General features: G+C 39.7%; 1 protein-coding gene across 8 annotated transcripts in view; it reads right to left on the reverse strand.

Moving 5' to 3' along the window:
• Window positions 1-899: 899 nt before the first annotated feature.
• The window catches only part of LOC144966500 (uncharacterized), a 51860-nt gene continuing 25259 nt past the window's right edge, over window positions 900-27500 (reverse strand). For 4 of the 8 annotated variants that reach the window (XM_078903115.1, XM_078903116.1, XM_078903113.1 and 1 more), the window contains 9 exons: window positions 27413-27500; window positions 26683-26814; window positions 25941-26241; window positions 23871-24020; window positions 14915-15416; window positions 13634-13847; window positions 11418-11609; window positions 5832-5990; window positions 900-2803 (listed from right to left, as the gene is read on the reverse strand). The exon at window positions 27413-27500 is cut by the window's right edge and continues 135 nt beyond it. In XM_078903115.1, the coding sequence (XP_078759241.1) occupies window positions 2678-2803; window positions 5832-5990; window positions 11418-11609; window positions 13634-13847; window positions 14915-15416; window positions 23871-24020; window positions 25941-26241; window positions 26683-26814; window positions 27413-27500 (1864 nt within the window). In that variant the 3' untranslated portion in view covers window positions 900-2677. Of the gene's footprint in view, window positions 2804-5831; window positions 5991-11417; window positions 11610-13633; window positions 13848-14914; window positions 15417-23870; window positions 24048-25934; window positions 26242-26682; window positions 26815-27412 lie in introns of all 8 variants that reach the window. The other 4 variants (XM_078903112.1, XM_078903110.1, XM_078903111.1 and 1 more) reach the window with 2 other exon arrangements.

Raw genomic sequence — 27500 nt, forward strand, 5'->3', positions numbered from 1 at the left:
AATTATCATGATCCTGTCTCCTTTTATTATTGCACTCAGGCATTGGACCCTGTTTTTATGCCTTTATTCGATCAGACTATTTTGAAATAAAAATCGAGAAAACAACTTTAATAGAGTCTCAGCCTTGAGATTGTTTGTCAAAATTTTTAATGAGGTCAACTTTAATCTATCGATATTTGAAGGATGAGTTTTCTGTCAAAATTTTAAATACCGCACGTGATTTTTTTTTTAAGTACGGAGAAAAGCTATATATAGCGCATTCTTGTTCTTTGTTTTAAGAATAATAAATTACAAAATAAAGCTGGATTTGTAATGAATATCTGCTGCGCCTCAATGAGATAAGGTTGCTGGCTTTACTTTGTGTTTGGATTGTTGATCTCATGCTTTGCTCACAGAAAAAGAAAGAAAGAAACAAACAAACAAACGACCCCCCCCCAATAGAGCACTTGTATAGAGAAATATCAACTAATCATGCTCAAGGCGCTTTACAAGGGTTCCCTAGCCAACAATAAGACTTGGTGAGACATGACGCCTGTTAGGCGATCTTACATTTTCCCCCGACAGCGACAACACTGTTAAGAGCCAGGTACTCATTATACAACTGAGTACGGCAAGAGAATGTGAGTAAAGAGCGTTTTTCAAGGACTCAACTATGCGCCATTCAGCGCGGGATTCAATCCCTGGCCCTTCCGGTCCGAAGGCGAGTGTCATAACCCTAGACTACATAGCTGCACTACTCGGCGATGCCTTTGGACTCTGGAAGGTGTTTTTGTTACAGTTCCTACATAATATGACCCTGTATCCAATACATGCTATTGCCATTTAGTTAAACTCCGTATACACGATACACTAATTATAACATAGAACAAATACATGAACTACACATGAAAATGCCGCAATGTTATAAACATTTCATTGATTTATTATGCAATTCTAATTATCATACCTTTAAGCGGCCTCCATTTTTGTTCTTATGTAAATGAAACATCTATTGTCTTACAACGTAAATGATTGAAACTATTGATTCTTCCTTATTTTGATTGTTATGTTATGGTAGGTACAGGTAATCCAATTTCTAGATCACCAAAGCCATGGTTTACTTTTGATTAACCAGTTAACTGCATACTTTGAAAAGACAGGGCCAGAAAACTCGTCTTTCAAATATCGATCGGTTTTAAAGCCCCCCATCTCGACAAAAACTCTCAAATCTGGGGTAAGAAAGACCTCGCGAGGTCCCAGGTTTGAGAGGTTTTTGTTTTTTTAAAAAATGTTTTGGTACCAAGGTTGGGGCAAGAGGAAACGGGGTCGTCCAAAACAGACTTGGAGGAGAAGCCTTCACCAAGATTTTTGCGTTTCCAATCTCACCTGGAGTGAGGCAAAGGTCTGTGCCAGGGACAGAAGAAGATGGAAGAGTGCTTTTGAGGCCCTATGCTCCGCCAGGAGCCAAGAGGCATAAGTCAAGTAAGTCAAGATTGGGGTTATTCAAATCGATCGATGATTTTAAATATTTGTCTTCTCAGAGAAGGGCAGTTAACTGGTTAACAGAAGGAAGACTGCATCTGATAAATGGTCCTACTATAATATATACAGGCCATTGATGATGCGGTACGGTAATTAATTCTATTTTCCAGTTCGTCTCTTCCACCAACTGGGAGGAGGGATTTATAATAAAACAAACAAACAATGACTCATACAACTCAGTCTTATAATTGTCATCAAAATCGCCAAATTTTTAAAAATTCATTACAGATATAACTAGATATCTAAATATTTTTATTTCATTTCTGGGTTGTCTGGATTGGTGCTGACATATTATTTTATAAAGCCATTCTATGTCTTGTGTATATTACATTAAGACTGTTACTTCATCTCATCCAGATTAAGATGGTCGTTAACACCATTGAGGACATAAATTGTATTAAACCTATGTCCTTTTTATACAAAAATTAATGAGAGACGCACACACACACACACACACACACACTCTCTCTCTCTTTCACACACATACACACACACACACACAAACACACACAAATAATTCAATACAAAATGGCTTTCTTTTTCCGACATTAATTTTTATGACCGAAGCTGTTAGAACAAAACATAAAAAAGACTTTCGTTCACTAATTTCCCCGCGTTTTAGTAGATCATTATAATCACATTAACCCTTTGAAGGCAGGACTGATATTCTTAAAGCTCATAATATTTCATATTACTTATTCAGTTATAATTACAGGCCTGGCCATTTTTACCAAGAAACAGTAAAAGCGTTGGCCTTATGGACGTGATTAAAGCCCATATCGCTCTACTTTTCTGCTCTGTAAGTAAAAACCTGTCATATCAGATAATATTTTTTATCAGATTAGAGTTAGATTTAGGCACGAGATGGCCAAGTGAATAAGGAATCGCACTTTCAACCGAGAGACCTGGGTTATAGTCCAGCTGTTGACATCTCGGTTTTTTTTCCTTGAGCAAATAAAAATTCTCAACCTATATTGCCCGCTTTGCGGCGCTGCACTGCGGCTAACGCATGACTTATCTTGGTTTCTTTTTTTCTTCTAGAAATAGACCCTACGAAATATTTCCCATGAGGTTGAAAAGAGGATTTTAATTATGTAATATACTAAATGCATTCAGTAAAAAAAAAAAAAATCATTATTTCCAGGATTGTCCTCGATCACGTGATAACCACACCCTTAGCGACACAGTGTCCTGTTTGTCCATCCACCAGGATAGGCCATAAGAAACTCTTCACGTCATTGCTTTCACTGTCAGATGTGTGGAATCGAGATAATGTTTGCTCCTGGAAATCGAGGAGGGGTGGGGTAGATGGGGGGGGGGGGGGGGGGGGGAGGAGAGGGGGGAGGAGAGGGGGGAGGAGATAGAGACAGAAAATAAAATAATAATTGTGGTTCAATTTTATCAAGAAATTAAGATCTAAGAGGAGGTGGTCGTAATTGTACGAGTTAGTTTTTCCACCTTTAAAAATAGAAAATGAGTTTTTATATAGCGCAATATCCACTAAATGTGCTCAAATCGCTTTACAAGGGGTCCCTGGCCAACAGCAACATTGAACATTTAGGACGGGACATGACGCTTGTTAGGCGATGTTACAATTCTATTCTGACAGAAACTACGCTGTATTGGCCAGGTACTCATTTTACACCTGAGTACGATGAGAGAATGTGAGTACAGAGCCTTCTCCAAGGACCCAACGATGCGCCGAGCGAGGCTCGAACCTAGGACCTCCCGATCCGAAAGCGAGTGTCATACTACTAGACCACATAGCCGCACCTTTTGAGTGATATAGTCTAAATGTTGCTGCTCGAAGCTCGAAAAAGTAAATAACAATGTGAAATTGAATGTAAGTTCCTCCCCGCCTCCCCTCTTTTGACTTATTTAATTGCGCACCTTTTATAAATCTCTATTGTCCTATTTTAATTCGTGCTTGCTTACACAATACTAGATCTCTAGTTTTTGTGCCCAAATAAATAAGAATATGAAATTGAATGTAAGCTTCAATTTAATAAAGAAAACAGATCTGTTTTCGTTATTAAATTGAAGCTTACATCAATTTCACAGTGTTATTTACATTATTTTGTGCCCATCAATGTTTTTGTTTATTCATCTTAACAACGCCACTACCACATTATCTCATTCCTCTGTAGTGTTTCATTCATCCTGTTTTGTTGATAAAGGGGAAACCCGAAACGTCCATGTTATCTGTTTTCGTATATTAAAATGAAGCTTACATTCAATTTCACATTTTTATTTACACCTTTGGAGTGGTAAATTAAGACTCAAATGAGCTGAAATATTCTCAAGAATAATTACCGTACCGCATCATCAATGGCCTGTATATTTTATAGTAGGACCATTCGTCAGATGTAGTATTCCTTCTGTTAACCACTTAACTGCCCTACTCTGAGAAGACTCTGATTTCATACTTATAATAATGATAATCGGAAGGCCTGAGGTTCGATCCACAGTCTAGACAGGCTGATTTTTTTTTTTTTGGATGGCTTTTTCTTCTTGTATTTTTCTTTCTTCTTTGTCTGGCAATGTTTCAAACACGTTAAAAAAAATCTTTATCTTATACCAGTGCCTGTTCCCTAATTTGTCACCCTTATGTAAGTAAGAAGAGAGAGAAAGGACAATGATATCTTTTTTAAAAATCGAGATTTTATATAGCGCAATATCCACTAAACGTGCTCAAAGCGCTTTACAAGGGGTCCCTGACCAACCGCAACACGTAACATGTAGAATGGGACATGATGCCTTTGAGGCGATATTGCATTTTTTTTATCCCGACAGAGACAACGTTGTTAACTCATTTTAAACCTGAGTACGGCGAGAGAATGTGAGTCTATAGCCTTTTCCCAAGGAACTCAACTATGCGCCGAGCGAGGCACCAACCCAGGACCTTCCGATCCGAAAGAAAGCGAGTGTCATACCACAAGACCACATAGCCGCACGATATACATAATGATATGAGAAATGCAGATAACAAATGGACAATTAATATATGATATCCACTCGCTGTTTCTCTCTCCTCGGCCACGAAGTGATGGAATCGCTACTTTATGTACGCGGCTGAAATATCGTAAATGCTTACATTCTAAATCTCATTTTAATAACACCGCACCATACATTACATTCCAGAACAAGATACCTGCTATTCCCAATGTCTGCATATTTCTCAATCATTGTTTTTCCAAGAGACATTAAGTGTTCTCAATGGGTCGTAAGGTTACCATTTAAAACATAATCAGTGTTCACTATGTACGACTCGACTCACACAACACGTATTAATGGGGGGGGGGGGGGGGGGGGGGGGGGGCTCTCTGTTGATATTGACGGATCAAGTAAAATGCTTAATGGCTCTTGAAAGCGACTGTACTGTGAGAAGAATAGGGAACAAAAGTGTGATATGAAAAAAACTGGTTCCAATCTCATTGGTAGTGTAAAACCACTCTTTCGGGGGAGTAGATACATAGCTTGTGTAATTGATCTTCTGATTTCAGAGTGATGGTATCTTATTTTCCAGTCTAAATATATGCATAGTCGTCAATAAAGATAATCCATTCTTGCTCTTTTACGTAATCTCAAGAATCTGCCTATACATCCTGCTACTAAAATAGTTATGCTACCTTTTGATTCAAAATGTAACATATTCATTATTAGTTCTCGGAAGAACTGGTTACACACACACTTTCAAGGAGTTTGGAACCGGAAGAGTAGAAGGTGTGACGTCACGACTTCTCTGCCCTACTAAAAATGTTAATTCATACATTGTTATTATTAGGGGATTCATTCTAACTTTTTGAGGCGCAATGAGCATGGTGAAACCAGATCTTGCGCAACAGAAACATGAATTTATTTTACAGCAAGTCAAATATTATTAAGCGGGTGGTTGGATGGGAGCATCACCCTTGAATCATATACCTATGATGTTCGCATGGGTGTACGATCCGATAGTGATGTCGTTTCTTCTTCTCTTTACTAGCCTATCCTGCTTCTTTGGTTTGTGGTTGTATTTTTGACAGGGGATATTTTTTTTTCTGTAAATCTTCTGCCTGTTTGTTCTTGGTTATTTATAATTTAGCTTATATCTTTAGGTTATGATTTTGATTTACATTTGTACTATTTTTGTTAGATTGCTTGTTTTTTTTGTTTCAGCGGTCTCTCATATAACCTCAATTGTGTTGGAAGAGACCTAAAGCAACAAAAAAAAAAAAAACAAAATATTATTAAAACGATAGATGGAACGGTCAAGAATCTCTAAATTGTCATCTAAGTCTGGACAGTGGCGAGATGATCTGAATTCTTACCTGGAAAGTCTTTGAATCGTACACGATATAGAATGGTGGGTTCTGAACTGTCAACCCCCAGGCCAGTCTGACTGTAGTTTTGGCGTAGTCTAATAATTTGGCACATTGCTTTAGACCTGGGTAGTCGTACAAGGTGGCATAGATATTTTGGCAAACTTCCTAGAAATTGGGAAGAAAAAAAGTGAACAAAATAAAGCAAATATCTATATCATATCCGGTCTTGATGAAGACATACGGAAAGAAAATTCCCTTTATTTACCTCCGAGGGGAAATTAGCTTTAGTCGATCCATTACAAGGGAAGACTGGAATGACCATGGCGTCAGCCGCAGTGCAGCGCCGTAAAAATAGCTCGAGTAAGGTGACTTGCTCGAATTCGCACTACACGGGGAATCGAACTCAGTATCTTCACGGTATGATAACGCTGTACCACGCACGGCCTACTTCTTTGTGCGATTTGTGATTTGGTTGTAAGAAACACGCTTTCGAACAGATCGGTCCCTAGTTCCAGTCCCGTTGTGGGCGGTGTAAAACTAAGCTTTCGAAACGCATTTAGTTAAACGTATCGTGACTATTATGTTGTGAAAATACTAAAATATCCCTCGAATAAAGTAACGGTAAAAAGTTTGGGTTTATTATTTTTCTCACACCTGTCTTCGCAATACAACAAAAATAATATACAAAAATATTAATGACAATACGATCATCTTGGACATATCTAGATATAATGTTTTGCATTCTAAAGAGTGATTCCCAAAAAAATGTGAATAATTCATGAGTATTGTAATTCGTTCAATTGAAGCCCGAACATTTAAGGTTTTGACAAGTATTTTTATGGTGTTGCATAATAATAATGGTGAGATCATATTATGTTTATATTTTTTTGAATTATATTTAGCAATGACTATCCCGCACAAATCTTTGGGCCTCTTTTTCGCTTACGCGAAGTGCCCGAATTCGCGTCAAAATATGGGACGAAGCCGTGTCCTTTATGCTATTTAAAAATATTAATTACGACGCTGTTTATTGATGAATATGACTGAAAGTTGGCACACAGTTAGAAAAAAGGTCATTTTAGATTATGTCAAGCGACAAAACTCGTGCGATTACCAGAAGACCGTTAAAATAGATTGTTACTCTTTGGAGTAAAATATTTCTAAAACTACCGGACGTGGAGGTTTTGTCGCTGACAAGGTAATACATGAACATTTCTTCTTTTTGGTTGTAAAATTTCATATGAATATGACGAGGACGTTTCCCGTATTTTACAAAACACCATCCTAATTTGCTCTTCAAGTTTCAATCTTTTAATCCACTTATTACGCAAGATAAAACCAAAGGTCGAAAAAAATGCCGAAAAAGCGTCCCATATTTTCGCGTTTTTTTTCTCTTTGCGGGTCATCCAAATAAATGACACCTTTGAAACTGCATAACTTGTTTATTTATGAATGGATTTTCAAAATTCAAAAACATTTTTACTCAGTGGAGATAGGCCTTTGATTTTAGACAAAAATTTTCCTCAAAAAGAGAAAAAAACATTTTTCATAGTCATTGCTTTATATATATATATATATATATATATATATATATATATATATATATATATATATATATACATCTGTGCCTGTTTGTGTGAGTTTCCTCAAGCAAAAACAATGATAAAATACAGATTAGAAATCTGGAGAAGAGTGCAGAATAATTAAGGAGGCTATATATATATATATATATATATATATATATATATATATATATATATATATATATTATATAGAGAGAGAGAGAGAGAGAGAGAGAGAGTGAGAGTGAGGGAGAGAGATGTGTATTAACACCATAGCTTTATGTACACTGGTATTCATTACATTTGTACCCACGTTTATCATAGGCAGCAGCTTCTTATGGTTCACACTATTATGTTATGACGATCGACCCAATCAGCAAAGTCCGGTCCGCATTCGTGCACCGTCGCGAACCCGCCCGGTAGCATCGTCACAACACACCTTTCGACTAGATGCTCTGCCGTTTCGGGTTCTTGCCCACAGCGTGGACATAAAGGACAGGAAGTTAGACCCCACTGATGTAACGCACCGGCCGTTAGGCAGCTCCTCGACCGAAGCCGATTCGCAGCTACCCAGTGTCTCCTCTTACTGGTATCAAAGCCTGGCAACTTCTCACCAAGCTTAGAGGAGTGTAGGTCCCCGCCCCCACGAGGGATTGAATTCGTCCAAACCGACTTCCATCTCGTATGTGCAGCTCTGTCCGTAGTCAGGGATTCTGCGTACAAGGGTTGCCGGGACTTATTTCGGCTCGAAACGGGGGCACCGTTCATTATGCGCATGAGAGGGGTATCCCCATTCCCTCTCTCTTTGATCTTACTCAGCCAGTTTCCCGTAATGGTCTCCCTCCGGACATCGGGGGGCTGGATCGCTGCCATCACCGGGCCCCATTCTCTAGGGGTTGTTGCTAGCGTTCCCGACACTATGTGCATCGACTTGCGAAGTTTTACATCCACCTTCTCAACGTTTCTGCTTCTACCCCACACTGGAGCGCAATACTCCGCGGTGGAATAGCATAGTGCCAGGGCGGATGTTCTCAGGAGCGCTTGGCTAGCGCCCCAAGTCGATCCCGCCAGCTTCTCAGAAGACTATTCCGCTTCTCTATCTTCCGGGCAACCCCTTCGAGATGAACCCGATAGGTAAGGCTGCGATCCAGCGTCACCCCTAGGTATTTTGGACGCGGCTCATATGGGAGTGGCTGGTCCCCGACTAGGACATTCAGTTTACGGGTGTGCCAACCACTGCATAAGTGAAATGCAGTGGCCACGGTTTTTGAAGTGTTCATCTTCAGGTACCACTTGTCAAAGTAGGATTTGAGTCTGGTGACGTCCTCGCTGAGTACGCTCTCGAGACGGGTCCACACTTTACTCTGAGTAACGAGTGCCCAGTCGTCTGCGTATCCCAGCCTCAGGGAGGAAGTGTTCGGCATATCGCTAATGTAAACGTTAAACAACATTGGCGCAAGTACCGACCCCTGAGGGACCCCATTCTTCAATTTCCTAACTTTGCTCGTGGCGTCTCCCAGCGCGACGTGGAATTGCCTTTCCCCTAAGATCGAAGAGAACAACTTCAAGGTCTTTTTGCACCTTATGATTTTTGCAAGTTTGAGCATTAACCCATCGCACCAGACCGTATCGTACGCCGCTGATAGGTCTATAAACACAGCACCTGTTTGCTGTTTTCTCTCGAACCCGTGCTCAATATGCTCTGTAAGGGCAATGACCTGCTCCGTGGTGCACCTCCCTTCCCTGAAGCCTGCCTGCTCAGGTGGCAGGGCAGCGTCTAGGACCGGCCCCCATCGGTTTAATAGAACACGCTCCAACAGTTTGTAAAGACAGCTCAGCAGCGATATGGGTCTGTAACTGTCTGCCTCCTTCGCCGGCTTCCCTGGCTTCAGGATGGCAACTATCTTCGCATGCTTCCACACTTGTGGAAGCTTTCCGTTTGCAAGGATGTCAGACATTGCCTCTGCTAGCCAGGCCCGTGCCCTGGGGCCCAGATGCGTCACCATATCGGGATATACACCATCTATCCCAGCTGCTTTGCCGTTCTTCACTTCGCTAATGGCTGCACCCACTTCTCGGGGACTGAACGGGGCCGTCCAGTCCGACTCCTCCGCAGGTAGCGAGTCCAAAATCGTACGGTACGCCTTGCGGACACCGCGCTCAAAAGCCTGATTAGGGACCCGCTTGCTACGGTTCTTAATATTCTTGGCAATTGTGTCTGCCTCGCATTCCGGTGCAGCCTTCGCGAAGTTCCGATCTGGGTCCAATTTCTTTATCAAACGCCAAGCGTGGCGGCTGGAGTGTGTAAAGTCGAGACTTTCCACGGTCTCCTGCCACCGTTGCTTCCTTCCCTCTGCCAGAGACTGGAGTAGTCTATCGGCTGTGTCCTGGGACTGGGTCTGCTGGTACTCTCGGTACAGCTCTTCCGACTCTGCTGTCCAGCAAGGGGTGTAGAATTTCCGTTTGCCCCGTGGAATAGAGCGTTGAGCGCTCTTAACCAGTAGCCTACTAAATCTGGTTATATTCTTGGACTTGGGAGGAATGGCAGGGCAGACCTGCTCGATATAGGAACTGAATTCCTCCCAGTCAGCCTTCCTGAAATTCCATCTGCAAAGTGGGAGAGACTGCACCCTCGGTATTGTCACCCCAGCTGTGACAAGAACCGGCCTGTGCTGGCTATGCGGAAAGTCCCCGAGGACTGTCCGCTTCACCTGCAACGGTTCACCGTTCGCGCCTTTCGTTACGAGGGTGAGGTCTGGAGTATACTCCTTCTTATGGCGGGTACCCCGGAAGGTACCCTTGGCTGTAGGATCGTACACTAGGTGTAGATCATTACAGTCCATCCATGAGCGGAGTTGTCTTCCTGCCTCGTTGCAGTCTCGGTAGCCCCATTCGTGATGGTGGCTATTAAAGTCTCCCAGACAGATGGAAGGATGGCTGACCACCGGTACCGGTGGTGTAGTCCAAGTCGCTCTAGGTGGTTTGTAAATATTATGCAAACACAGTCCACCTACTTCCACGGAAATTCGGTTCACCCCATTGCTGTCCGTTACGCTCTCAATGACCCTTACCTTCGATGGCTCTTTAGCGTAAACGCTAACCCCTCCTTTGAGCCTCGAAGTGTCCTCGCGTTGGACCACCGTATAGCCTGGGATCTGGAATCGGGAAGATTGCGCGTCTGAATAAAGGTGGGTCTCCTGTAAAAGGAGGATATCAACGCAATGAACGGCCAGTAGCTTTGATAAAAGCTCATTTTTTGCCATACTCTGGCTCTCGACGTTCAGGGACAATATACGCGTCAGTTCGCCATCCCCGCCGTCGCATTTTCCAATCGGCAGGCCGCGAATCGATTGATGCATGGGACGTTTGCTTTTTTCTCGGACGTGCCGACGACCCGGGCGACACGAACGCGGTATTATTTGGCTAGGCGGCAGACCGCTTCGCCATTGACGGGACTGTTTGGGACTCGACATAAGGACAATAGTGTGGCGCCCGGGATAGGGCTGCTATTCGGGCACCGGGTTTGGATCAAATTTAGTCACACACCGGGGCGAGCAGCTCATGTGGCTCGTTGGCTCGATACCCGGGATGGTCTCGTGACGGTCGACCGGGATTTACACCTTTGCCCTCCCGTGTGCCTCAAGCCCCCTCACCAACTGCAAGGTAAAGATCCACGAGGGGGTTATCATAGGCGAAATGCCATGCATAGCTATGGTTCTACAAAGGTAATTATTATTGACGTGTAGAAAGGAAAAGAGAGAGAGAGAGAGAGAGAGAGAGAGAGAGAGAGAGAGAGAGAGAGAGAGAGAGAGAGGGGGGTGGGAAAGAGAGAGTGAAAGATAGATAGGTAGATAGATAGATAGATAGATAGATAGATAGATAGATAAACTCAGAAAGAGAGAGAGAGAGAGAGAGAGAGAGAGAGAGTGAGAGAGAGAGAGAGAAAGTTAGAGAAATTAGTGTATATAGAAAGATCTCTTAAAACTATAGTTTTATCTACGCTGCTCATCTTTATAATAATTGAACTCACGTTTATCATGGGTGAAATGTCATGCGTGTCTATGGTTTTACAAAGGTAATTATTGATGTGGGACTCCATCTCTCTAGAAAGATTTCCTGGGTGGTCAGAGGTAATATCAGTGATGGGTGGGGGCAGGCAAAGCAGGTGACGCAATCGTCCCTTCAAATCGTGTAGGGATTGTTGAACACAACGGAATGAAAGCTGTGAAGAAAACAAGAAAGAATGATAGGGAATTTATAAAATGAATGTTGTACCATTCTTTGGTATTGTTTTTTTAAGACCGTCAGTTGGGTTATTCATTATCAATAGATTCTCTCATTCAGACTAAAAACGTTCAAGATTGCACATAGTTTTGTGTGTTCAACATGTGATTATATTACTTAAACGCATGCAAACCAGGGTAATACCTTGGTTTTAGCAACCACTGCCTTTGTTTACTAAATTATGACAATCCGATTGGTGCGAACTAGTTCAATGGGCGTGGTTATATACAAGTCAATTGTTTAGGAGGAGAGTGAGAACGACAGGCTATTGATGAGTTGGAAAAGACATTCCATAAATAAACAATAGAATAGATCAGAAAACAGTGTAAACAAGTAAACAACTTTATGATATCTGGGACAGATTATCACGGAAGATAAAGAAGTGAGGCATGAATATAAAGGAGGAATGGGGTTGCCAAAGCAAAATTTAAAAAGTTGATAAAGATTCTCACTTATCGTGAAATAAGTCTTTCAATAACAACATTTTTGTGTGACTGTGAAACCTGGTCGTTGATAACTGGTCTTGAGAAGAGAATTGAAACTAGAATTAGAAATGTGGCTGTGCAGGAGAAACAAAAAAAAAAATATGGGAAAGAAATGAACAAACCTTAGAGAAATAAGACATAACTCAGAGAGACCGCCTGAAGACCATCAAACAAAGGAAACTTGGCCACTAAAAAAAATGGGAAAAATGAGCTTTTATATATCGCAATATCCACTAAATGTGCTCAAAGCGCTTTACAGGGGGTCCCTGGCCAACAGCAACATTTAACATTTAGGACGGGACATGACACCTGTTAGGCGATGTTACAATTTCTTTTCGGACAGAGACAACGCTGTTAATGGCCAGGTACTCACTTTACACCTGAGTGCGGTGAGAGAATGTGAGTAAAGAGAGTTATCCAAGGACTCAACTATGCGCCGAGAGAGGCTCGAACCCAAGACCTTCCGATCCGAAAGCGAATGTCATACCACTAGATCACATAGTCACACACTAAGGTCATATTATTATTAGGAGGCGTGAAACGATCCATGAGGAAATACTGCAGGGAAAAGTAGACGGAAAAGGAGGTAGAGGAAAATAAAGGAAAAGCTGTCAGCAAAATATTGAAGACGTGTTATCAGTGAAGATCATCGAATGTTGCGAGGTTGTCCTCGAGAAAAAGAGAAGAAACTCGGATGATGATTATGTGTGCGAAGACGACGACGATGATGGTGATGATGATGATGTGAGTAAAGAGCCTTTTCCAAGGACTCAACTATGCGTCGAGCGAGGCTCGAACCCAGGACCTTCCGATCCGAAAGCGAGTGTCATACCATCTCACCGCTTAGCTGCACAGAGATGTAGAGATAAAATAATAATTAAGTGTGTAAAGATGGAATACTGGGTTGGGTTCCTGACCTCCCATTTTGGGCAGGGAGGTACTTACTGTGTCTCTATCCCACAATATCTGTTTTCCAACGTGCTTTCTTTATTTGTCTCGGAATGAGATAACTTTGTTTTGTCCTGGTCCTGGCCAAATGCCCTAGCTGGGAGGGAAACAGTCAAATGCATAGTTAGAGTTTTGGGAGATGATATTATTTTCCTTATAAATCATTTCTCTGTTATGCATTGTATTATGTTTTCTTTATATTATATACGATTTGTAAAACATTTGAGTGTATTCCTCTTAGTGGGGACATGTGCTTGTGTCTGGATGAGACTCTTAGTGATCTCAAACTAAGTACTTTGAGAGTGTGCTCTTGGAATCTACACCTGTTTCTCATTTGAACCAATTCCCCTTTGTCATACCTTTTCTTGGATGCTTTATTGTAATTCTAGAACTTTTTACTATCCCATTTTCTTCCTTTTTACTGGCGCTGATATGACCTTAATGTGTTGCAAGTGCCGTAAAACCCTTATAAAAAAAAAAAGATGGAATAATTGTAAATATGTAAAGACGACATCATTTCTATTCTTACCACCACGACGGAAAACAGGATTTTCATTTTCAGAATGTCCAGCCCTTTGAGTTCTGGCAAAGAATCTAGGGCGTCTAAGGTGTCTATTCGACCCTCTCTGTATAAATCATCGTAACTGCGAATAAGGCTGGTTGGACGGAGAGAACCAAGGTTCAAATCTTCAAATGCAGTGGTGGACTTGGTGGTGAATTGGTGATGTACAAAAGTTGATAGTCTGAAAAAAATACCCAAAAAAAAAAAAAAAAAGCGTCAATTAGATCTATGTTGTAATATTTTCAAGGATGACATCGAAAATTAATATAGGAGTGTAAAGTAATATTAAATGCTTTTTTGACTCTCTCTCTCTCTCTCTCTCTCTCTCTCTCTCTCTCTCTCGCTCTATCTATCTATCTATATATATATATATATATATATATATATAATATATATATATATATATATATATATATATATATTCGCCGAACTATACATCAATCTCTTTATTTACGAGTATTAACCTGCATCCATAAATGTTTTCAGTTTTCAGTCTCCGCTCTCAACGCTTCTCTCTCTCTCTCTCTCTTCTCTCTCTCTCTCTCTCTCTCTCTCTCTCTCTCTCTCTTCTCTCTATATATATATATATATATATATATATATATATATATATATATAATTTTCTTTATTTCTCTCTGTTCCTTCCTCGCACCGTTCTCATTTCACATTCGATCCCCTGACAGGAAACGATGGCACGTAATCATTACGTGTGTACTTTTCGTGAAATCTAAGCAACGTTACCAAGTTACTTCTGGGGATGGAAGAGTTCTAAATTCTACCATTTGAGCAACGAGGACCCCCATCCCTATGACTTGGATAGAGACCTTTAAACTAAAATCCGCTGTTCCCTTTCTTCATATTCATAAATAAATACATTGATATACATATCATAAATAAATACAAAATCGCTTCTATTCATCCCTATGGTGAAATTGATTCTGCCGCAGTTCAGCGCCGCAATGTGAGCTAAGGTGAGGTGACTTGCTCAAGGCCCATCGCGCGGTGGATGTGTGTCGAACCCAGAGTTAAAAGCAAAGATGTTATCAATAAGAAACGCGGCTCTTTTCATTTCCCTTCGACATTAACTACATCTATCTTCATATAAAGCAGACAGTCAAATATGTAAAGGTAAATCAGTTACTATTTATTATATTTCACTCGCATCGCTCTGCTCCCAAACTCATCCATATTCAACTTGACCATATTTCAAACCAGTCTGTGATAAAGATCAAAAGAAAATACCTTTACCTTTCTCTCATCTGTTTCTCTTGTTCCTGCAGTCTTTGAATATGTTCCCTAGACTGGGCCAATTCGTCTCTCAGGTAGGTGATTTCTTTTTCTAACATGGCAACGTTGGGAGCCGGTGTGATCGATGATGTTGTGTTGTTGATGTCATTATTGTTGTTACTATTATTCGTGTTGAGGTTGTTGTTGTTGTTGTAGTTGCTGCTACCATTGGTAGATGTGGTGGGGGTTCTCGGAGTGGTGGGGGGAGTAAATGTATGGAGGTCATTGGATGCCACATGATCCATCCCCATGGGGATTGGGTGGCTGATGTAGGGGGTCGTGCCGTTAGCACGTTTTATGGGGTGTTGAAGGTGGTAAGGTTGGAGGTGATGCTTATTGAAATGATGATGATGGTGGTGGTGATGGTGGGGATGGTGTTTGTGATTGTAGTTGTTCTTGTTATATTTGTGATTGTTGTGATCGTGCTGATTTTTTCCTCCTCGAATAAACTGGTTTGACTTCTCTGATGAAAAATGAAAAAAAATAAAGAGAATTTTAAAAAATGAGTTTTTAAACAGCGCAATAACCACTGCTTAAAGCGCTTAACAAGGAGTTCCAACCAAACAGCAACACTTAATAACATTGCATGCAGGATGACAAAACGCCTGTAAGGCCAAACCACAATGAACCGATATTTGATCCCTTTACTTGCGAGACAAAAGCTCTACCAATTGACCTATCGCCCCTCTTCCATTTACCTACCCCCCCCCCCCCTTCCAAAACACGTATATAGCATTTTAAGAGTTACTCTTCCTTAAATTACATCCGGGTGGCGGATGTTGTGAGTATTTTACATAAACACATCGCATCAATTCAGGTGGGGAAAAAAGTGAGTACCGGCGTTATCTCTTTGAAAAAGAAAATCTTAATCGAATTATTTTAAAATTAAATGATTTCTGGCTGCCATGAAAATAAAAGTGTCAAGTAAGAGAATTGCAGCATGCTATATGTATATATATATATATATATATATATAATAAACTTAAGCTTTTTATATAGCGCAATATCCACTAAATGTGCTCAAAGCGCTTTACAAGGGGTCCCTGGTCAACAGCAAAATTTAACATGTAGGACGGGACATACCGAAAAAAAATAAACAACAACAAAAGCTTGAGCTTTTATATAGCGCAATATCCATTAAACGTGCTCAAAGCGCTTTACAAAGGGTCCCTGACCAACAGGAACACGTAACATGTAGAACGAGACATGACGCCCGTTTTTCCGACAGAGACAACGCTATTACCGGCTCATTTTACACCTGAGTACCGTGAAGGAATGTGACTAAAGAGCCTTTTCCAAGGACCCAACAATGCGCCGAGCGAGGCCCGAACCCAGGATCTTCCGATCCGAAAGCGAGTGTCATACCACAAGACCACATAGCCGCACATAACGACATATTCTCCTTAAAAAGGTATACTTTCATTTACATTGCGGTAATTAACTCGGCGTCTTGGTAGATAACTCCTACGGTGTAACTTACTAACACACACACACACACACACACACACATACACATACACACATACAAATACATAAACCCCCATCCCTCACCACACACACACACACACACACACACACACACACACACACACATAACACACTATAATCTTACTGAGCACGTAATTTGCCATTTATTTTGACAAAACACCGTTTTCGATTTTATACAGGAAACCTTTACTTCCTATTAACAGTAATAACGATAAATGACATTTGTATAGAGCCTTACCCCAATTATAACATACTCTAGGCGCTTTACATTCATAACATAGATACAATGAAGAAGTAAAAAACAACATAGAAATTCCAATTAACATAGCCTTTAGTCAACCTGATGAGTACTTATTTAAAAGTTCGATAACCCGGGGTGCTATGGATTTACTCTTGTAATGGAAATACTCTCAAACCAATGCCAAATGTTCTCCATTCCATCAATTTAAAACCAGGCCATAATTGTGTTCGGATGTAAGACTTGTAGATATTATTATATGTTTGTAGATTTTGTTATAACCCCATATTCTAATTTACGCCATAAAAGCTCAATGCATTTCAAAAAGATAATGAATCTTCCACCAGCATTACTCCTAGAAAAAATAAAATATGCACTCCCTATAAAACAATAACCAGGCATTAGGCATTGTTCGTGTAATGTATGCCTCACGCTAGTAATGCTATAGGTCAGAGTTCATGTCACTATCAATAACAGCTGAATTCCATAGACATAAGGTGATAGGTGTAACATCCCAAGACTTCTTACAAGGTGTTTCTATCACTTATACCGACGTTTCCGTACAGTGAGAAATCACTTATTTTCATTTTGGCCAGAAAGAGAATTACTCTGGTATATATACCAATACCAAAATGTCCTCAGATTTACGAGTTTAACCTTAAATTCCACTTTAAACATTAGGTTCAACCTGTGTGCACATATTTGGAGGTCTGATAACCGAGCCCATATATATGGGATTGCTTTAACATTTTTGTTATGGACAATATTTTGCGTTGGTTTGAGAGTGTTCCATTACAACAATGATGGGCCCTTAACAATTTAGGTTACCAGACCTGCAAATAAGTGCACGCAATATGACATCATTTTGAGATTGTTGGTCACTTGATGTTTGTGTCATGATTGCTATTTTGTAAATGAAGTTTTACCTATCATGTGTGTAAAATATCCTGTTTTGTTGATAAAGGGGAAACCCGAAACGTCCATTTTATCTGTTATCTGTGCTTACATTCAATTTCACATTGTTATTTATTTCTTAGAGCTTCGAGCAGCAACATTTACAACATCTACTGTATGAAAAGGACCTGCTCGGGTATTAAATGCAATGAAACAATGTAACACGCCTCTGGTACTGATTAACCACGGAATTACAACCAAAAAAAAAACTATTAAAAATTAAATTAAAATTGAACTTTATATAGCGCAATATCCACCAAATGTGCTCAGAGCTCTTTACAAGGGGTCCCTGGTCAACAGCAACATTTAACATGTAGGACGGAACATAACGCCTGTTAGGCGATATTACAATTTTTTGGACAAAGACAGCACTGTTAACGGCCAGGTACTCATTTTACACCTGAGTACGGTGAGAGAAATTGAGTAAAGAGCCTTTTCCAAAGACTCAAATATGCGCCGAGCGCGAGGCTCGAACCCAGGACCTTCCAATCAGAAAGCGAGTGTCATACCACTAGACCACATAGCCATATATTACTATAATATTATCAAAATGAAACACTGCAGTCAAGGTTTGACATATCTCAATCTCATGCATATTCTTGATAAAACCACACCCAAAAACATTATCATAGCTGTTAATGTTGCTTTAATGTTAATGATGCCAATATCAGCGGTTTCCAATGATAAAAAATTTATTGATGATTACGCATGCGGACGGTGTTCTGCCGCACTTAACTCCGAGGTTAAAATTTATTACATAAATATTTCTATGAGTATGAATATTCTTCTAAATCTGAATTATATAAATTGAAGGGGAAAAAATTACCATGTATTTTTCGGAAAACATCGCAGGCAAAAGCCGATGAAAGTGGCAAGAATACCGAATGCTCTCTCTCTGTCTCTCTTCCCCCCCCCCCCTCTCTCTCTGTATCTCTGTATCCCTCCCTCTCTCTCTCTGTCTCCCTCCCTCTCTCTCTCTGTCTCCCTCCCTCTCTCTCTCTCTGTCTCCCTCACTCTCTCTCTCCCTCCCTCTCTCTCTCTGTATCCCTCCCTCTCTCTCTCTGTCTCCCTCACTCACTCTCCCCCCCTCTCTCTCTCTCTGTATCCCTCCCTCTCTCTCTCTTTTCTCCCCCTCTCCCTCCTCTCCCTCTCCTCCTCTCTCCTCCTCCTCTCCTCCCTCTCTCCTCTCTCTCCCTCTCTCTCTCTCCTCCCTCTTCTCTCTCTCTCTCCTCCTCTCTCTTCTCTCCCTCCCTCTCTCTCCCCCCCTTTCTCTCTCTCTCTCTCTCTCACACACACACACACCACACACATACAACTATATATATATATATATATATATATATATATATGTGTGTGTGTGTGTGTGTATGGGTGTGTGTGTATTATAACCTGTACAGCCTCTGACAACACAATAAGAAAAAGGGAGAACGAGAATAATTTAAAAGGATAAAAAAATCGCAAGGGTCAACGATCAAACTCATTATTTGACTATTTGGTACAGAATCCATAGTCGAAGCTTGGAGAGGTGCTATTTAGAATAGTAGGTAGAGGGGTGTTGCTAAGTCATTAGAGATACTGTTTAAAATGAAAATAGAATATGTAAATAAAAAGAATAACAAACAATATAAAACTAGAGCTTTAATTTTGCGCAGTATCCACTAAACGTACTCAAAGCGCTTTAAAAAGGGTCGCTGACCAACAGCAACACTAACATGTAGAACAAGATATGACGCCTGTTAGACGATATTACAACTTCTTTCCGACAGAGAGAACGCTGTTAACGACCAGGTACTCATTTTACACTTGCGTACGGTGAGAGAATGTGAGGAACGAGCCTTTTCCAGGGACTCAACTATGCAAGATTCGAACCTAGGACCTTCCGTTCCGAAAGCGAATGTCAGAGCACTAGACCACACAGCGAGATAGTCAATGCACATGTAGGCTACATGTACTTTACATGAGAAGTAGATGTTGAACGAATTGATTAAAAATTCCTATGCGTAGGTTTCTTAGTGAAACACTTAAAATGAATAGAAGTATGTAGAGGTCTCTACTTAAAAACGGAAATAATAATAAAAAAGATTGAATGAATGGATGAATGTGCGTGTGTGCGCGCGCTCGGATTTATGTCTGAGGCTGTTAGACAGATCCACACACACACACACACACACACACACACACACAGTGAGAGAGAGAGAGAGAGAGAGAGAGAGAGAGAGAGAGAGAGAAAGAGAGAGAGAAAGAGAAAGAGAGAAAGAAAGAAAGAAAGAAAGAAAGAGAAAGAGAGAGATAGAAAGAAAGAAAGAACGAGAGAGAGAGAGAGAGAGAGAGAGAGAGAGAGAGAGAGAGAGAGAGAGAGAGAGAGAGAGAGAATAAGAGAAAGTAGTACAAAAATCGAAAATAAGTATTGGGATAGAAATAAACCTACCTGGATTATTAGCCCAAGGATTTTCCTTGGAACTCAAAGGTTAGACCTGTACAGTTCTGTTTCATGTCAAGGTGCATGACTCACAAGCACCAGGTGCCACCCATTTACTCTCACCCTAGCAACCCCCCCCCCCCCCCCCCTTTAGAATGCCAGGCGGCAATTGTTTGTTTTAAAATTATATCGTCTTCTTACTCGTTTTGATCACTTTCTCTCTTTATTTGCTCTTCTCTCATCTCTTCATTGCTTACATACAAACATATAGAACATACATTTAATAAAAGCTCAAGTTTTTGTTTGATCGTTTGTTCGTCTTTCTTGCTTATTTATTTGGCTATAGGATTAACCACTCTGCCGCCGAGCTGTCTGTCTACTCTTCAAAGATGAATCGTTTATATTCAAAATTAAAATACTCGTATATTCTCATACCCTATTGATCTGCGCTATACCTATCAATAATAAATCTGACAATTTGTTTTTCTGTTTGCTCCGATGTAAGTTTGTTTGCATCGCAGGTAGTCGTGCTGAGAGGCTTACTTAGGTTCATAAACACGCTATTATTGATTTACTTATACCCCCCCCCCCCCTCCCAAACACCTCAGTTACTTACTTCATACTCATAGGGACCGATCGATCCCGGGTGCAGTCGAGATATTTTCTGATAGCCCTTGTCCACCCAGCAGTGATTGGGTAGCTGCCGGGACTGTTAGATTTGTGCGACTATGTGGTCTTGTGGTATGACACTCGCTTTCGGATTGGAAGATCTTGGGTTCGAGCTTTGCTCGGCGCATAGTTGGGTCCTTGGAATAGGCTCTTTACTCACATTCTCTCACCATTCAGGTATAAGATGAGTACCTGGTTGTTAACCGCGTTGTCTCTGTCCAAAAAAAAAATTGTATTATCGCCTAACAGGCGTCAAATCTTGTCCTACACTGTTAAGTGTTGCTGTTGGCTCGGACCCCTTGTAAAGCGCTTTGAGCACGTTTAGTGGATATTGTTCTATATAAAAGTTCAATTAAAAATGTTAAAAAGTCCTTTGCGATAGACTAGTCCTATCCAAAGGGTAGCAAGCAATTGTCAGTTACAAACGACAACTATATATTCCTTCTCCCCACCCCCTTCTTCCTTCCTATTTAGGTCCAGTGGAACTTGTTTGTTTTAAAAGGGTCTCCTAGATGAGCTGTACCGTGGCCTCAGTTAAACTCGTTTGCTTTCTTATTTTTGGGATAATCTGTCTGCCGATTTGTCTTGTACGAGTATGTCTGTTTTAACAAGCCTGTCTCACTCTTCATTCCATTCCACTTCTCCCCTCTTCCATTATATCTAAATCTCTTTACTCTTTTCTACTAAATATCAACTTATTGATACTTACACAATGATACACACAATGCTCTCTCTCTCTCTCTCTCTCTCTCTCTCTCTCTCTCTATATATATATATATATATATATATATATATATATATATATATAGAGCTATCTATCAATCTACATGTCTATATGTCTATCTATCTATCCATCTATCTATCTATTTCTCTCTCTCTCTCTATCTCTCTCTCTCTCTCTCTCTCCCTCTCTCTCTCTTCCTGTGTGTGTGTGTGTGTGTGTGTGTGTGTGTGTGTGTGCATCCTCTCTTGGTCCATCAATCCATTTATCTAATGTATTTCTATCTAGATCTATCTACATATTTATCTGTCCCGCAAAGAGGAAATGTTCATTAAAAAACTAAATGCATGTTTAAAAAATTCTTTTTGAAAAAGATATTAAACGTTTTGACATAGACACAAAAAGGACAATATTACATTGCCGGTAAATGACAGTAAGCTGTGTGTGTTTATCAAACAATACTACTACTACTATTACTACTACTTTTACTACTTCTTATACTACTACTACTACTACTACTACTACTACTACTACTACTACTACTACTACTACTACTATTATCCCTAATAATTCTACTACTACTGCTACTACTACTACTACTACTACTACTACTACTACTACTACTACTACTACTACTACTACTACTACTACTATTACGATTACTACTTTTGCAACAATAACAATATCAACAATTAGTACTACTACCATTACTTATACTATTCCTACTACTACTGCTACTACTACTACTACTACTACTACTACTACTACTCCTACTACTACTACTACTACTACTACTACTTCTACTACTTCTACTACTATTACTACTTTTACTACTTCTTATACTACTACTACTACTACTACTACTACTACTACTACTACTACTACTACTACTACTACTACTACTACTACTGCTACTACTACTACTACTACTACTACTACTACTACTACTACTACTACTACTACTACTACTACTATCACTACTACTTCTAATACTACTACTACTACTACTACTACTACTACTATTACGAATACTACGTTAGCAACAATAACAATAACAACAATTAGTACCACTACTATTACAAATACTATTCCTACTGCTACTACTACTACTACTACTACTACTACTACTACTACTACTACTACTACTACTACTACTACTACTACTACTATTATTATTATTATTATTACTACTACTATTACGATTACTACTTTTGCAACAATAACAATAACAACAGTTAGTACTACTACTATTACTAGTCCTATTCCATCTGCTACTACTACTACTACTACTACAACTATTACTACTACTGTTACTACCACTACCACTACTACTACTACTACTACTACTACTACTACTACTACTACTACTACTGTTACTACTACTTCTACTACTACTGTTACTACTACTTCTACTACTACTACTACTACTACTACTACTACTACTACTACTACTATTACTATTATTACTATTACTATTATTACTAGTACTACTACTATTACTACTACTACTACTACTACTACTACTACTACTACTACGACTACTACTACTACTACTACTACTACTACTACTATGACAACTACAACAACAACAACTACTACTACAAGAACAACAACAACAACAACAACAACTACTACTACTACTACTACTACTACTACTACTACTACTACTACTACTACTACTACTACTACTACTACCTACTACTACTACTACTACTACTACTACTGTTGCTGCTACTATTACTACTTCTACTACTACTACTACTACTACTACTACTACTACTACTACTACTACTAGTACTACTACTACTACGACTACGACTACCACTACTACTACTAATGCTACTTCTATCACTGCGGTATACTTATACTAAAAATCACAATTATAATTGTTATTACTATCCTCACTTATATAATTGTGAATACCATTGTTATTATTGCTATGCTATGCTTTCATCATCATCAGCATCAGCATCATCATCATCATCATCATCATCATCATCATCATCATCATCATCATTATAGTTGCTCTTGTTGTCGTCGTCAATATCATCATCATCATAATACCCCTCTTCCTCATCATAATCATTCACATCTATTTCACATCGTGATTGAAATCCAGACATCTCCATGATAAGGATTCACAAATTTTATAATGAGTATACTTTAAATGCCTTTTATAATCATCTTCTTGTGTTGACTATTTGAAACATTAATCGATAGCGGTGTGATGGGCAATGAGATAATTGGGTAGGTACTGGGTAAAGTGAAAAAAATATTTTGAGGTCGGTTCGTCTTTACACATAGTCAGCATAATACATAGATCAAATACCTTACAATCACAAAGCAAACAATATTATAAATAAATAATGATACGAGAGTAAATACAACCGACAATAAATCACTGTGCATCACACGCAAAAAGACTTACCTCTATATCCTGAAGAGTTATGCTGAGAAATGATAACAGGCGAGGAGGAAGCTGTGTTGGTGTGTTTGTTGTGGTGTTGTGTAGCTGAAAAAGGCGAGCGATCCGTGTTGTTGTTCTCTTCGATTGTACCGAGGTTGTCACGCCCACTTCCTGAGAAACGAAAGCAGATTCGGCCGACTGATAAAAAAGTGGAGTGGAAATTCATTGGGGATGGGGGTACTGGGACAACAAGCTAATTAATTAGCAGTTACATGGATTGCCTTTGTGAGACTGAATTTGTCATCAGCATAATTAACAACGTGGAAACACAATGACAATGCAATAGTAAAATATTGACGTTGTTAACTGTTAGCGTGTTCATTTTTTTAGTACTCCAGAGCCATTAGGACCGTGGAACGGAGATTATCCCGGTTTCCGAAGTGTGAAACAGTCAATAGCAATTGTTTGCTACCCTTTGGATAGAACGCCAGTCTGTTGCAAAGTACTTCCCGCCTCATCTTACAGTCCCACCTACCTAATCACTTCTGGGTAAAAGGGGGTCAGAAAATAAGCCTCCACTTCACCCGGGAGAGATCTCGGTCACTTTGGGTGCGAAGCGAATGCTCTACCAACTGAGTTATCGGGATTCCCTATGTTTTTTTCCGGAAAAGCTGAAATAGGCTCTCCCTTCCTCTCTCTCTTCTCGGTCCATTCCTCTACCCCCCCCCCTTTCTCTCTCTCTCTCTCTCTCTCTCTCCCCCCCTCCCCCCTCTCTCTCTCTCTCTCTCTCTCTCTCTCTCTCTCTCTCTTTGGGAAACTTTGTGTTGATTAAAGCACGCGCGCACATTATCAAATCCAGTTTTTAAAAAAAAACGAAACCTATAGTTGGAATTCTACACCTCAACGCATAAAAAAAAAGAATAAATAAATAAATGAAAAACAATAGGTAACTATAAAAATAAAAAAAAATAAAAAAAAAAAACCCAAAAGAAACCCATACATTACATGTAAAATAAATAAATGTAAGATATGAAATTGAGAGGCTACCCAATATCACCCCCCCCCCCCTCGAGCTTCGTCTTCGTTAAATGGAAAGAATAAGTTTTTAAAAATTAATTATTTCCCTTTAACAACTTTTAAAGAGGAATTTTTCTCACACATTGTTAAATCTAAAAGGGCTGCTTTTTTTTTCTTCCCGTGGACTGATGTTTGTGGATTTTTCAGGTGAGGTTTAGATCATTGTCTAGTTTCATCCGATTAAAAACTAGTTTGGTACCAATTTCTTCCCGGTCAAAACCTAAATTTACTGGACTAATAGTAGAATGGAAAACAAAACCAAAAAAAAAAAAAAAAGAATATAAAAATAAAAAATAAAATTAAAATTAAAACATTAAAAAACAAATATTTTTTTTTTAAATTGAAAAAGAAAGACAGAAAGAAAGAGGACAGGTCGTTCCAAAATATTTTGAGAAGAGATAATAAATAATAACATTTTTAAATAATAAAATTCCCTTTATTCATCCCCGTGGGAAAATTTGTCTTTAGGGTCTATTCCAAGGGAAGACTGGAATAGCCCAGGCGTCAGCCGCGGAGCAGCGCCGCAAAGTGAGCTAGGGCGAGGTGACTTGCTCAAGGCCACAACAGCGAAGCGGCGGGTGATTGAACTCGGTACCTTTCGGGTACGAAGCAATGGACGTACCGATGAGCCACGCTGCCCCTAATAAAGCAAGATCTGCAGAATATGGAACTTATGCGTACTTCCTCAATGGCAGCATTGGACCGTAGCCATCGTTATGTTATAGCCTGACACTGAAATCCAAAAGGACTGGCAGTTTGACGTCATTATTTGGTTTTTGCACCGCCAAATGAGTCGTCGTTAGTAGTGCTCATGGAAACAAGTTATTTCATTGGTTGAACTATTGAATACAACTCACGATTTGTTTTCTTTTGTGGCAAAAGACTGGCATTTTGACGTCATTTTTTGGTCAGGCCATAACTTTACGAAGGCCACGATTGGAGCCGCTAACGTTGAAGCGAGTAGTTAAACAGACAAATAAACAAACAAACAAATTAAACGAATACTACCTTTACCTCCATGTCTGAATGCAGAGCCAGTAATAGGGATAACACCGTTAAGACTGATAATTTTCATTCGTTCTAAGATGGACAGAGTGCTGGTAATGGAAACCCCTTCCTTCTCGTCATCCGAGCTAGAGTCGTCATCGTCGTAATGCGAGTCTTTGGGCGTGTCTTCCCCGAGGATGTCAGCGATAAGTGTAAGTAGTTGGCCGTAACCCTGGGAGAACTGGCGTAGTGTGTAAGATAAGTGAATGTGTGGATTGGACATTCCCTCGCTCATCTTCCTCAGTTCTGTATCGTGGAATAGCAATATCTAGAAAAAGAAAAGAAGCGGAATTAAGTTACCATTCGCCTCAAAACGGCATTATTCCGGGGTGAACTTGATGCTCAGAATTGTATTCTAAACTAAAATTATAAAACAGCTGAGTCTGAATTCTCGTTGCGAAAAGTGATGTTTATTTGTTTTTAACCTGAATAAATAAAAACAAGAAACAACAACCCCCCCCCCCCAAAAAAAAAAACAAAGAAAAAAAAGCAACAAAAAGAAAAAAAAGAAGAAAAAAAAACCCAAAAAACACACATTCAAACAAACAAGCAACAAACAGTCAAAACAAATCTCGCTCTACTTTCAATGAGGTCAAAGGATTTTCCTTAATACAGACTGCAGTTCCTATTGAATTACATAATATTATGTCATTAATATTATTCTACATGAGAAATACCATTTCATTGATACTGCATGTATTTCATTTACCTTGTCATATTCTATCCGCCTCTGAAGAGCTGTGATGAGTTTCTTGAGATACTGGTTGGAGATTGCTGGTTCAACCACGTTGTGAAGTGTCTTGTTCTTGATAATACGGTCTTGGACTTCGGCCCTGTCCACCTAAAGACGGAATAGAGGGAATACAATATGAACCATTTTTTTTCTCCATTTGGAACTGTCAATCGGGCTTTAATTAGTAAGCTAATATGTAAATGGGGAGGGGTGGGGATGATGAGGTGGCCTAGTCGCTAAGGCATTGCCTTGTGACCTGCTGGGAGGAACTGGTTTCGAGTCCCGCTTCAGGCACTTTCGTTTTGTTTGTTTTTTAATAAGATTTAGTAAGATTATCCAACACCATCGTGTTCATTTGATTGAACAATATGGATGATATTATATGATGTTATCAAACCTCTGTTTGATGGATTATTTATATTCCTTTAAGGAATGCATTGGCGACGACTTCTTAAGATGCCCTCGAAAGTAAGTTATCTTTTAAGATTTTTAAATGTAGAATATTTATTGATTAAAAGTAAAATTATTTTGTCATTTTTTCGGCGGAATAGTCTACTTTTCGGCTTCATTGCTATCTGTTTATATTAGATATTACAAAACCTTCCCAATATTACAGACACTTCCTGTGCAGAATTTAAAAAAAAGACTACTCTCGTGTCAATACATATTAGGTGTTAGCTCCTGAATAGATAGTTAGGTAGCCCACCTGCATAAGTCTCTGGTGACTGGCTTCACTGGGAGCTGGGCCAGATGACACAGACGTGCGTACAGGATATTTCGCCGAGAGACTCAGT

This window comes from Berghia stephanieae, chromosome 2 (assembly GCF_034508935.2).
Source record: "Berghia stephanieae isolate SIO BIC M18660-M18661 chromosome 2, UCSD_Bste_1.3, whole genome shotgun sequence".
Lineage (NCBI taxonomy): Eukaryota > Metazoa > Mollusca > Gastropoda > Nudibranchia > Aeolidiidae > Berghia > Berghia stephanieae.